Below are 13345 nucleotides of genomic sequence, written 5' to 3'. Positions count from 1 at the left end.
TTAAGAACATGTAAATTGATATGGTCAGAGTTCCATTCAAGAAATCCCTTTTATTTTGCTTCAGAGAACTACTGGCTATTGATGCTGGTTGTCCAGAATTAAACTGGGTCTCTAAATATGACATGAAAGACACATTCCAGGTGAGAAGTGGTCTTGAGACACACCAGGCTTTATTCACAATACCACAGGATGTTCAGTAAGGAGTGAGAGAACCAACGCCAGCATTGAAAAATTACAACATATCCATCCCTACAACACAACTTCCTATGTACAGATATGCAACAGTGGACTCTTTTCTCTGTCCACCACAGAAACGTGTTATACACACTTTAAATCTGAATCCACAATTTAAAATTCAAATAAGAGATGGAAAAAAAAATCCACTTTACAAAGCAATAAGCCTTCTGTATTTACTCCAAAACGAACTGCATCTTTCATTACCAAAGTACAAGTGCTTTTTTTGTTATTATTAAAAAAAAAAAGCAGCTCAGTGTAAAATAAAACAGGATGTAATAAGTGCTCAAGATTCAAAAAAGACAGTGTGCACAGATTGGAGCACATTTCTAGACCACACAAGGGCCACCAAGACACTAAATTATACACTGTAAATAAATAGTGCAAAATACTGAAAAATATTTACCAGGAAGTGGTGGAAAATAAGTGCGTTGATTGAAAGAGCATAATTTGGCCTGAAGCTACAACAATGATTATCAAAGGAACATTATTTAGTAAGGATGCAGTAGGACTGTTCTGAAGAAATAGCATCATCAATTAAGAGGCAGCAACATTATTGTGTGGTTTTTGAAACCAATCCGTTAATAGAATTATTCAAACAGAACCAGTACACGCATACATCACCTCACTTTAGTCTGGACATGCTATAGTACATTTACACCAACGACAAGTCAACTTAAAGCCCACTATTCAACTACACATGACACATATGCAAACACATATCCTGCTTTGAAAGAGCAAAGGAAAAAAAAACAAATAAACAATTCAGTGTACTGATCATGGTGGAGTTTGTGTGTGTGTTATTCTTTTAGTTCAGGTCATCATAAATATTAGGGGCTGGTGGAGGTGGAGGTCTGGGCCTCTTCTTACGATTTGACAGGGCAAGTGCACTCTGGGAGTTGCTGCTACTGCTAGTGCCTGCAGCACCCAGTCCACTCACACTGCTGCTGCTCCCCCCTCCCCCTCCTCCTCCTCCTCTCTCTCGTTCTCCTCGCTCTCCTCCTTTTTCCCTCTCACACACTCCAGCACTACTCACGAGTAGAGAGCTAGGCTTCTTCTTTTTCTTAGGTCTCTTAGAGTCTGAATTATTGGTACCTGAGAGAAAGAGAACCAAAAAAAAAAAAAAAAAGAATGAAGATTTATTAGAAGATAGGTGCTGATGGATACATGGGTAAGTATCATGTTAATACAGTGTTAGGGTAATCCAGGGTGTTGGGTGTGAGAGAGAGAGTGTGTTAGGGCTGTTAGATTTGTTTAATTGAATTGTCTTTTTAACTGCATTTCAATATTAATGAGCCTCTCATTTTTTACTGCCACCACACAAAGCCATCATTAGCAGTGGCACTACACTGTTTGTTCATATTACAAACGATTGGAATTTTACATTTCCCATTGGCCATCTCCAACTCATCTTCATGCAGGAATCTGTTTTTACTACTGGATAGGGATAGCTTAAATTGTTTGTGGCATGGATTCCACAAGATGTTGGAAACATTACTTTGAGATTCGGGTCCATATTGACATCGTGCTGATTTTTCAGGTGCACTTTCATTCTGAAAACAAGAAAACATTCCCCATACCATTACACCACCTCCACCAGCCTGGACTGTTGACAAGTCAGGTTGGGTCCATGGATTCATGCTTTTTAGTGGCAAATTCTGACCCTACCATCTGTCTGCCTCAGAAGAAATTGAGCTTCATCAGACCAGGCTATGTTTATCAAGTCAACTGTCACAGTTTTGTTGAGCCAGTGCCCACGGCAGCCTTAGCTTTCTGTTCTTGGCTGACAGAAATGTAACCCGACATCATCTACTGTTGTAGCCCACCCTCCTCAAGGTCCGACCTGTTGTGCATACTTTTCTGCTCACTACTATTGTACAGAGTGGTTACCTGAGTTACTGTAGCCTTTCGGTCAGTTTGAACCAGCCCTGCCATTCTCCATGTACAAAAAGCATACAAAAATAAATAAAAAGTATGCTACATCATTTCTTTAGACCCATTCCAGTATGTTAAGTGACAGGTCATTTAGTCAAAAAATTCAGGAAACATTGTAAGACGAACACGAGATTTTAACCATTCAAATGTAGAGTACTTTACTTGAACACACAAATGTTCAAACCTTATATTCATTTTATTGTGTATTGTGGATATAAGTTACGCACTGGCTTTAGAGGAGGCGGAGTCTGAAGGTGAAATGTCAGATGAGCCATCCCACTGGAGGCGGGACATGATGAGCTGTCCATCAGGGGTGTCGTAACCGTCATTTTCCAGCACTGACTCAGGGTCCGGCAGTGTCGACCTGTCAATCAACAAGCCAAGATCACTACAGACTCAAAGTATATAAACGTAAAGTGACCAAAACTAGAGAGGGGGGGAAAAAAGTGCTACCATGAAGAAGAAAAAAAAGATTACTGTTATACTTTTAAGCTTACTGTTACATCTATACTTGCATGTTCATAAATAACACCAATATCCATGTGCTTGTTCTAACATGTTATTGTTTATATAGTAACAACTAATTCAGAGGGACTTGTTTGACGGATGCTTTACATACTCACATACGCTAAAAATAAACACAATAAGAAAATGTGTTCTTTAACAAAGAAAAACAATTATTGATAAGGTGAAGATTTCTGTAGGATGTTGTTTATTAAATAGTCATGGAAGGAGTCTCTAGTGTCAGCACTTTGCAACAGTTTGAACTTTCTGGGGTCTAACATGACAAGCTCCATTGTTGTTTCTTATAAATACAAGATATAGGAGAGAGAAATATGAGAGGCTGGAAAGAGCTTTTTATAGCTGCTATAAGATAAGAGATAACAGGAACTTGTTTTGTGGGTGTTCTACAACTTTAAATGTAACTATAAACACTTCAAAAGCAGGAAGCAGTTTAAAAAAAACAAAAAACTAAAAAGTATATGAACTGCTGAGGTAGAAGAGAAATAAAACACTTTGGGATGTGTTGCTATTGTAAAAATAATCGTTGTCATTGATTATTTTTCTTTAACAGCGCTCCCAGTCATGTTTTATTCTTTACATTGTGCATGCTGCCTATCTTACACTATACTGTATAAATGCAAAATACTAGCAAATGAGCAAATATTCAGCTACTGGTAATAGAAGCACTAATACTAATACTAATTCAGCTACTGGTAATAGAAGCACTAATGTTTAAATGTGAGCTCTTCGTGCAGGCCTCCAATGTTCATGCTAAGCAGATTCCAAGCAACATAAACAGATTAGAGTGTAACAGATCAGTTCAGGTTACACTGAGAGGAAAATGGGATGGAACTGCTAAAAACACCGAGCTATGCATGTAAGTCCTTGACATACTGTATCTCATCAAGGGGATCAGTGGGAAAAGTAAATGGGGAAGAAGAGGAGCAAAGGCAAAGGGGATATAGAGGTAAGACAGGGACTGATCGCAATTCAGAAACTAGGTCATCACTTCCACTTGTTCTTTAGGGAATTTCATGACAAAGTTCATTTAAAATATCTTAGGCTTAATCAAAGCACCACATGACTGACCTAATATTTATACTCATTATATTTAATGTAAAAAAAAAAAAAACAAAACAAAAAAAAAAAAACACGTTTGAATGCAGTTTGAAACGTGCATTGAAATGTTTGAAAATAGTAAGAGGAAGTGAGATGGTTTCCAAATTGTAATTGGGACTTTTTCAGCCTGAAGGCCATTTAGTCAGGGAGGGAGGGTGAAACTCACGCGGACGGCCCCAGGAGGAAAACTCTGACTGCCCTCCTCTGCTCGTCCGTGTGCTGGGGACAGCGCTGGGACCTGCCAGGACACAACGTGGCATTATGCACCGCATCACACACACTGCCCAGGGACATAGACTTTGCCAGCAACCAACAGGACGCGACAGGGAGATCTCAGGTTAGATAGCGGTTAGGACCAGCCTTGGGTGCTGGCAGATGTCTAAGGAGTCCCACAGTATGAACAACAGGCAGTGCTTTAAAACAACCTTGACCTGTCCAATTGAAAACGAATGATCCTCCAATCAGAATGGAAATGCATTGGTTTGGTCAAAAAGAAAAGATAAGCCAAATGAATAATAGAACAGATTAAATTGGCCTTAGGAACCTTCACATTTAAAAAAAATTATTAAAACTCATATTGAGTTGCCACGTGTTCCATAATATCAGTGTCCCAACATGGACACGATCATTTCCATTTACACAAATGAAAAAGATCATGTCATTACATGACACATGCAAAAATCACATACAACCCTAAATCTTAGTAAACACATGTACACACATATACTCTACACAATACTACCTCATATGTATCCAAGGTCCCCCACCTTTCCTCATGAAAAATATTTTGGTATATATATATATATATATATATATAGTGTGCATAAATATAACCTAAAACATCAGCAGATTTTCACACAAGTCCTAAAATTATATAAAGAGAACCTAATTAAATAAACGAGACAAAAATATTTTTCCTTTGTCACTTATTTATTGAGGAAAATTATCCTAAATTACATATATGTCGGTGGCAAAAGTGTAAGCTTAGCAGTTAATTTGAACGTGAAATTAGAGTATCAAATGTAATATACATTATGCCGCAAAATGTCTAAAGACTTTTCCCCAATTTTGTTTTTGCTGATTCCCACCCACTAGCTAACTCTCTCCAACATCACCAACCATTAGAGCTGCTGTTCACGTTGAGTCACAGGACACCACAACACACTAGCAGGAAAGCACAATTTACCCTTCTGTATGTATATGTGTGTGTATATATATATATATATATATATATATATATATATATATATATATATATATATATATATATATATATATGAGCTCACAGAAGTGAATTTAAGACTTAGAATTTAGAGCCATAGTATTTAATATTTTTACTGTTTATATGTGAGTAGCTACCTAAAGCATTTTGATGGTGGAATCGAATTGATCCCATCACGGACCGAACATGTCAACAAATCAGGTTTTATTTATTTAAGTTTCAAAACGTAATGGATAATATCCATGTTACAGCTAAAGGGTCATGTTACTGATTGTATACACAGTCTATGAAGCCTTCTTCATACACAAAACTGCTGATTATCACTTAAATTCATTTACTCATTAATAAGTGTTTTGAGTATCACTGGGAAAGAGGCATTTCTAGTGTCTTACTCCCTATAATAAGTCTTATCACATCTAGACTTAAAGCATGACTTTAAAAAAAAAATTAGAACTAGTGACTTGTTTTATTCAAACCTACACTGAATAGCCATAAAATCCTTTTCTCTGACTGATAAATGAAGTCTAAATCATTAGGACTTTTTATGACAGATACGTTTATTAGGACAGTTGTGTTTCAGAGTGCTTTCTTTGGCATTTTTGTCCAATCTGTTTGCGCGCATGTGTGTGTGTGTAATCTCAGCACATGGCTCTTTTACTTAATGAAAGTTGTGTGTGAGGAGTGTCTCTCTTACCGCGTGCACATCTTTTTAGTGTGCTCTGATACGACCCCACATTGCTGAGAAGAGAAAAGCTCCTGTTAGCAACAGGCCTATTAGCAAGAGCCTTTATTCAACTCAGAAAACTCAAACAAGCTCTGCAGAACATCTCTCAGTATGTAGCACATTGGCAGAGCTGGTGAAATTAGGCATACGTCCATAACAGCACAAAGGAGGAAAATAAAGTTGATGGAACTTTACATTACAAAACCATGAGCACTTCATATTTAACATCTTAGGATGAGAAATAAACAACCCGATTAAGGCACACGTTTTTTTCTGATAGATGAACAGATAGAACAAACTGATAGATGGGAAAACATTACCGTAGTCAGGAGAAATCTGAGCTCTTCTGGCCCCAGAGTCTCATAACTGATCCCAGAACTGTAGTTGTACTATAGAGAAGAGGGCAGAAAAGACCACAGCAGTCAAACCCACAGTGCTTCAATAAAAATGAGGTAAGAACACAAACAAATATCTTGTATCCTTCAAATACCTTGTAAAGGTCCGGATTTACGCTACTGCTGAGTTCTCCTGTGGAGAAAATGATCCAGAAGTAATTTTTCCCCACAAGTTAAATGTTACAATAGTAAGTAAGGAATAACACGACAGGATGTGCCATCCATCCATCCATCTTCTACCGCTTACTCCTTTTCAGGTTCACGGGGAAACCTGGAGCCTATCCCAGGGCACAAGGCGGGGTACACCCTGGACAGGGTGCCACAATCACATACACACTCACACACCCATTCATACACTACGGACACTTTAGACATGCCAATCAGCCTACCATGCATGTCTTTGGACTGGGGGAGGAAACCCCCGCAGCACGGGGAGAACATGCAAACTCCTCACACACATGGCCCTGGCGGGACGTGGACCCCGGACCCTGGAGGTGTGAGGCGAAGGTGCTAACCACTAAGCCACCGTGCACTGAAATGTTCACCGACATAGCTAATGGAAATGCAAATTATCGATAAAATTTCAGAAGTGTCGACATAATGTTTTTCCTGATAACAGAAATGTAACGCATTACATTTTAAATGTATGAAATTTGATTAATTACTGATGGCAATAAAATTACGTAACTTGCATTACAAATTTAGTGTTAAGAAAACAATATTATGTAAAGTGCATATTAAAAATAAATTGTGTTTTCTGCGGATGCCAGGGGCATAACATGGCCTGGGCATCCGGGGCTCTAGCACTGAATAATTCTCCACTTGGAGCGGTTTGTCACTACGTAACTGAACGTCAGTAAAAGAAGACAGCGGTGTTGTTTAAATTTTTTTTTACATTTTATATCTGCAGTGAAGAGAGGAGAGACTGATCAGACAGGGTTTACAGGAAAATGTGGAAACACTCGTGTCTTATTGGCTGACAACCTCTGGATATGACGCTGAACACATGCACTCAACAACTTTGATCGACCATGGCGAGGCCTGTTCTGAGTGGAGCCTGTCATGTTAAACCGCTGTATGGTCTTGGCCACCGTGCTGCAGCTCAGTGTCAGGGTCTTGGCAATCTTCTTATAGCCTAGGCCATCTTTATGTAGAGCAACAGTTTTTTTTTTTTTCAGATCATCAGAGAGTTCTTTGCCATGAGGTGCCATGTTGAACTTCCAGTGACCAGTATGAGGGAGTGTGAGAGCGATGACATAACATACCCGCTCCCCATTCACACCTGAGACCTTGTAACACTAACAAGTCACATGACACCGGGGAGCGAAAATGGCTAATTGGGCCCAACTTGGACATTTTCACTTATGGGTGTACTCACTTTTGTTGCCAGCGGTTTAGACGTTAATGGCTGTGTGTTGAGTTATTTTGAGGGGACAGCAAATTTACACTGTTCCACAAGCTGTACACTTACTACTTTACATTGTAGCGAAGTGTCATTTCTTCAGTGTTGTCACATTAAAAGATGTAATCAAATATTTACAAAAATGTGAGGGGTTTACTCACTTTTGTGAGATACTGAATATTGCACTTTGCAAGGCACTGTAGCAGATAAACCCATAACTTAGTTGTGCCTCCCCTTAGCTAGCGACACCAAACTAGCCTAGTTAGAAATGTTTTACATTTTATCGGTCTGGTAGTCCTACAAACAGTGACAACACCCGACTTTTTCTGTAGTGTATTTTTGTAGGTTTGATAGGTTGTGAAAGTAAAGTAATTAGTAATCTGATTACTAGGGCTGGGTATTGTGACCAATTTGGCGATTCGATTCTTATTTATATGGTTTCAATTCCATTTGATTTCGATTCAATATCGATTAGTTATCAATATTTCATATAAAATGTTAGTTTTGCACACATGGAATCCATGTTTTGACATAAATGCTGTTAACTGAAACCCTCATACTTAGCTTGTCTTGCCGAAGTTCCACAACGTTAAATGTACAGTGTGTCATTCTTTAACAGAGCTGGGTAAAGATAATTGATTCTCCAATTTTAATCGATCTTCAATTTAACAAATCGATTCTTGATGCGCGTGCTTAACTTGAGAGGATGTGAATATTATCTCTACTTTGCCTCTCGTCCTGAAGATCTCCCCGTCTTTCATCTTGAATTTTGAAAATGGTTTTTATTTCTTAAACATGTTTTAAGTTGATAATGAATTTCACTTTTGCACATTTACAATGTTTTTTTTCTTTTTTACGGTAATGTGCATCGTGCAGTTTATGTTTACCTTGTGTGCATTGTATGCACATATTTATGATTTCTTGTTACCATGTTTGTTATTCAAAGTAAAAATAAAAAGTAATTAAACAATTGTGTGGGCCCTACTGTTAAAGTAAATGTGTACTTCAGTAATAGTTACTTACTGTTATCACTTGTTATATCAGATATAAAAGAAAATAAATAAATAAATAAATAACTGGGTGGAGGACAGCTTGTCATGTTCCTGAAGAACAGGAAAGTGTAAACTTTGGCAGAAAAATTACTCATGGTTACAAAGTGCTGACACTGGAGACTTCTCTTAATATAAACCTGTGATTTGAATTACAGCTGGTACTACTGTCAGAGCTGCTGTTAGAAACAAATTCATCAACACTTTTTGACCAATCAGAATCAGGAACAGCATAGTGGTATAACAATTTATAAAGCATATAACATGAAATATTTCAACTCACCATTTTTATGCTTCAGAGACTTGGACCTTCTTGGGGAATTTGGATTCTGTGGAGTCAGATGTAAGAGTTAAAAGATACAAAGTAAGAATCATTTGTCCTAAAGCACAAACAACCCCATCCAAATTTGTGTAGAGTCACAAATTTCCCCTCGGAAATCAATACAGTACAATTAAGCATCTATCTATAATGAAGCTCCTAGAAAATGGAGTTTGCATTAGAGGCTAATCTATAAAATCTGACAAAACTCAATAGAACATTTCAGATTGTTTTAATACCTTGTCTGACTTTCTCTTCTTGGCTGCGAGGAGGAAAAGCAAAGATGTGCGTTAAAATCTGAACAATCATTTGATTGGGTTAGAGTTATAATGAAGACATTGTCGAAATAAGCGACCAAATAAGATAGCGCTCACGTTTCTTTTCTGAACCATATGACCAGTCGTTGTCATTGATGTCATCGTTGTCCTCTTGGTCACTTTCTGACTTGCTTGTGTTGTTGCTGCTGGCTATCCTAAAGACACACAGGGTGCATACAAAGTGCAAAAAGGATCTAATTTGTGCTTTAAAGACAAAATGTGCTGACTTTTATGTCTAAGCAAGGCTATGGAGATGGGCTGTGATTGGGCAATGATGAATACTTAAACAGTTGCTACTTTCACTAATGCTTATTATTTTATTGGAATAATTAGGTGAAAAATGTATGCAATTTTCCACAAATAAAAAATAGTCAAGAAGGATTTGATGAAACAGCAATTGTGCAACTCTGAACTGTAATATACCTGCAAACAACATACTTAATTTACACAAAGATATACACATTAACAGAAGAAAGCAGGACAGGAGCAAATAATTTCACAGCATTGTACGTTTCATGTTAATGAAAAGATGTGTCATTTTGATTCATCACCAAATTGCTTTGCTAACATTGCTTTGCTAACATAAAATTCAGTTTTATATGTCTGTGACTAGGTCTCCTAAGACAGTAGGAATAAAAAAATTTTTTTTAAAGGAATTTTAAAAAAAGAAGACGTTATTGCTTGGTATCTTAATCTGAAATGGTATACTCATAACGTAAAAGCCTTGAACTAATTTAATTACCAGTACATGTGTATAGGTGTTGCTCAGCCATGCAAAATCTCTGAACTGATGTCTGCATTCTGAATGTCGACGTGAGAACAGGTTTCTATTCACTCTTTCATCTGCTGCAGACCTTGTTCTTGATATTGACTGTAAACCAGATTTCTCTTTTGGGACGAATACGATTTGGCCTGAATGGAAGCGGATGTAAAATGAGCTGACCTGCGGCTGGCGATGCGGCTGCTGTTGCGCCCCATTCCCAAACATTTCTCCAGGTGAGGGGCGAATCGCGAGGCTGCTATGCTCCTGTTGCAGTTGGGACACACACACTCCTTATTCTTCCACTGGTTGTACACCTGTCCGAATATGTCCAACCCTGGCTGGTCCACAATTTCTACAGGACAGAAGGACAGAAAAGAGAAATCCGTCTTTAACTAAAGACTCGTCATTAAACATGTATGGACTGGCCTGAAGTGCAGAGGCAAACATGTTGAAGTGGTTAGTTCTTTCTGAGCAGTGCAGGATCAGCGATTAAAGTTCTGTCCTAATGACTAGAAGATGTGCGCGTTTAAATGTCAGAAATGCCATAGAACTGCTCCTAGGACACTTAAACCTCAGATGGATTTTGTGTTATTTATATGCAGCTTTAGATAAAAGTCTCTGCCAATTGAATAAATAGAAATGTATACATTTTAAATGCTAACTCCTTCACATAATATTTAGGTATTTCAATATGTCTAGTGTTTCCATTCATTTTTCCCTATACACAAATTCAAAATGAATATAAACATGAATTAGTGAATATCTAATTATATTGTTTAGACAGTGGACAATTAATGGCTGAGTAGCAAAGGTGTCACATCTGCTGGTGGTAGCTCAGTGGTCAAGACATCAGACTTCGAGGTCGTGAGGTCAAATCCCAGCACCACCAAGCTGCCACCACTGGGCCCTTGGGCAAGGCCCGCAACTACTCAGTTGTATAAATGAGATAAATGTAAGTTGCTCTGGATAAAGGTATCTGCCAACTGCTATAAATGTAATGGTGTAACTGACTGCCCAGGGCCCCAAGACGGAAGGTGCCCTCAAGGCGTGGATTAAAATGGATACGTTTTCAAGATACAGAACTAGCTTATTTTAATAGGGTGTCTAATATTTGGATAGTTTGATTCCACCCATCCATTTTCTGTACTACTTATCCTATACAGGGTCACAGGGGAGCCTGGAGCCTGTCTCAGGGGACTCGGGGCACAAGGCAGGGGACACCCTGGACGGGGTGCCAACCCATCGCAGTACACAACCACACACAAATTCACATACTACAGACAAATTGGAAATGCCGATCAGTGTTTGGGCTGGGGAGAAAACCGGGGTACCCAGAGGAAACCCCGAAGCACGAGGAGGACATGCAAACACTGCGCACACAGTCTGGAGGTGGGAATCAAACCCCCAACCCAGGAAGTGTGAGGCAAACATGCTATTGAAGGGTTCAGCTGAATTTATTCACAGTTAAAGGGCTGCAAAGAGTTTGGGAATCCCTGCACAGGGCACAGAAATGGTGGAACACCTCTAACGCGTAGGATGACCACTTTACCACTCACCAAAATCCTTCATGCTTTCTTGGTCCGTCTCATCCAGGAAAAAGTAGCCTTGCTTGACGGCTCGGTGCACTTCGAAGCATAGCCCCAAACATGCATCTTCCACCAAGTCTGAGTAGATGTCATGAGCCAAGGCCTAAAAAAGACAACAAAAACAAACAAAAAAAACAGCGACAGGAGTTCAGGTTGTGGTAGTCACTTACCTGGTTTACTTGATAATAATTGACGGATACGGACATATTTACCTCTAGCTTGGTGTTATCCAGGCCTGACAGCGACATATCATCCATTTTCATTTGCAACGGCTATTGTAGGGCAGCTGGCATAGTCACTGGGTTATATAGCAGGTGGACGACCACACTGTAGAAAAGAAAAAAAAAGAAACAAGAGGGGGGAAAAAAAAGGTAACTGACATTTTTTTTACAGACTCTCGGGATAGCATTCTCAGGTAAAATAATTTATACAGCTGCAGAACCCTGCTGAAAACTTCAGCTTGGTTAGACCAGCTACCAAAATACAGGACACTCTGGTCTAACTGGTACACCATCTTAACCAGGTGTTAAGCCCTGGTAAAGAAATTACCGCTACAAATGAAACACTGTAGACAAGTTATTTTTGTTATTAACTGGAAAACAATCACTTATTGCTCAATTTATAGCTACAAGTCATAAGGAAGCTAGAAAATAAATGACCAGGTGCAGAGATAGTCTACCAGTTTCACCTGCGTTGTTGTGGCTCCTAGCTGGTCAGAATAAGCTGAATGTTTTCTCAGCAGAGTAAATGAACACAATATTGAAAATGGAGAATATTAAACTTAAAACCTATAAAGTTTTTTTTTTCTCCATGTACTTCAGTTAACTTCATTGACTGTGGAAACCTGGAGGAAAAGAAGCAGTCCTCACTGGCTCCCTCAGCTAACTGGAAATGACTTTATTTATTTATATAAACATATTTGCTAACCGTTCCTTTATTTAAAAAAAACAAAAAAAAAAACAAAACAAACAAACAAAAAAAACCCACTAGGCAATGAATCAAGCTGCCAACAGGAAATACACCCACAACCAGCGACAGATAAGAAACTGCAGGCATTCTTAGCTCGCCAGATGTCAAATATCGCATTTCATAACATTATTTCCCCCAAACGTTTATAAATAAATTAAATTTAAATATATATATATATATATATATATATATATATATATATATATATATATATATATATATATATATATATATATATATATATATATATATATATATATATGTATGTGTGTGTAGATATTGTTTGGCGAGTAGCGTCGCATCTATCACACACACAGGTGAATTCAGACAGGAACTGCTAGCTGTTAGCTATTTAGCACATTCAGTATACACAGTCAGTGACGCAAACTGCGCAATTATGAGCTAAAAACTAAGATCTCAGAAGTGTTACATTAATAACTATTACAGTAAATAACATTTATCTACAAAGAAGCAACAGTTACTGAGGGGCTAAATGCTCCTTCGGTTACTTCCGAATATGCAACAAAATAACTAATATTAAACCTACCAACAAGTCCAGCGTCCCAGTCCCGTCTGTAAGTTTATACACCTCAGCGGACTACTCTTATAAATGATAGTTATCTAAATATACTTATAAAAGTACCTAATATATGGATGAAAAAGCCGTTGAATATTTAAATATGGAAAAATAATAAAGCGCAGCCATTTTTGACAGACTCAAGGCATTACTAATCACCTACCGATCAGCAACACACCGATTTCTCGATTACATTCAAGGGGGAGGGGACAAAAAAAAACACGGATAAC

The 13345-nt window shown here is 38.2% G+C and overlaps 1 protein-coding gene across 3 annotated transcripts; it reads right to left on the bottom strand.

The window, feature by feature from the left end:
- Positions 1-134: 134 nt before the first annotated feature.
- Positions 135-13320, bottom strand: atxn7l3a (ataxin 7 like 3a). Of its 3 annotated transcripts, none has more exons than XM_017489226.3 (13): positions 13279-13320; positions 11782-11896; positions 11540-11672; positions 10164-10335; positions 9278-9375; positions 9143-9165; positions 8868-8913; positions 6229-6266; positions 6059-6127; positions 5709-5752; positions 3959-4030; positions 2397-2533; positions 135-1329 (listed from the first exon to the last, which is right to left on the bottom strand). In XM_017489226.3, exons 2-13 carry the CDS (start codon positions 11830-11832, stop codon positions 1043-1045), a joined length of 1170 nt encoding a protein of 389 aa, XP_017344715.2. In that variant the 5' UTR covers positions 11833-11896; positions 13279-13320; the 3' UTR covers positions 135-1042. The 3 variants fall into 3 exon arrangements, with proteins under 3 accessions (XP_017344715.2, XP_017344706.2, XP_017344730.2); XM_017489217.2 differs by lacking the exon at positions 13279-13320 and adding an exon at positions 13086-13272; XM_017489241.2 differs by lacking the exons at positions 3959-4030; positions 13279-13320 and adding an exon at positions 13086-13272.
- Between the last annotated feature and the right edge of the window lie 25 nt (positions 13321-13345).

Source organism: Ictalurus punctatus, chromosome 2 (assembly GCF_001660625.3).
Source record: "Ictalurus punctatus breed USDA103 chromosome 2, Coco_2.0, whole genome shotgun sequence".
NCBI classification, from domain to species: domain Eukaryota; kingdom Metazoa; phylum Chordata; class Actinopteri; order Siluriformes; family Ictaluridae; genus Ictalurus; species Ictalurus punctatus.
This window is presented reverse-complemented; position numbering and strand designations above follow the sequence as displayed.

What these genes read in the sequence shown, in the direction of transcription:
- atxn7l3a (XM_017489226.3), bottom strand. Translation starts at nt 11,832, where the DNA reads ATGAAAATGGATGATATGTCGCTGTCAGGCCTGGATAACACCAAGCTA. An exon ending in AGAAGAGAAAGTCAGACAAG is followed by an intron (nt 8,914 to 9,142) that starts GTATTAAAACAA and finishes CTGACTCCACAG; the next exon opens with AATCCAAATTCCCCAAGAAG. An exon ending in TCAGATTTCTCCTGACTACG is followed by an intron (nt 5,753 to 6,058) that starts GTAATGTTTTCC and finishes TTCTCTTCTCAG; the next exon opens with CAATGTGGGGTCGTATCAGA.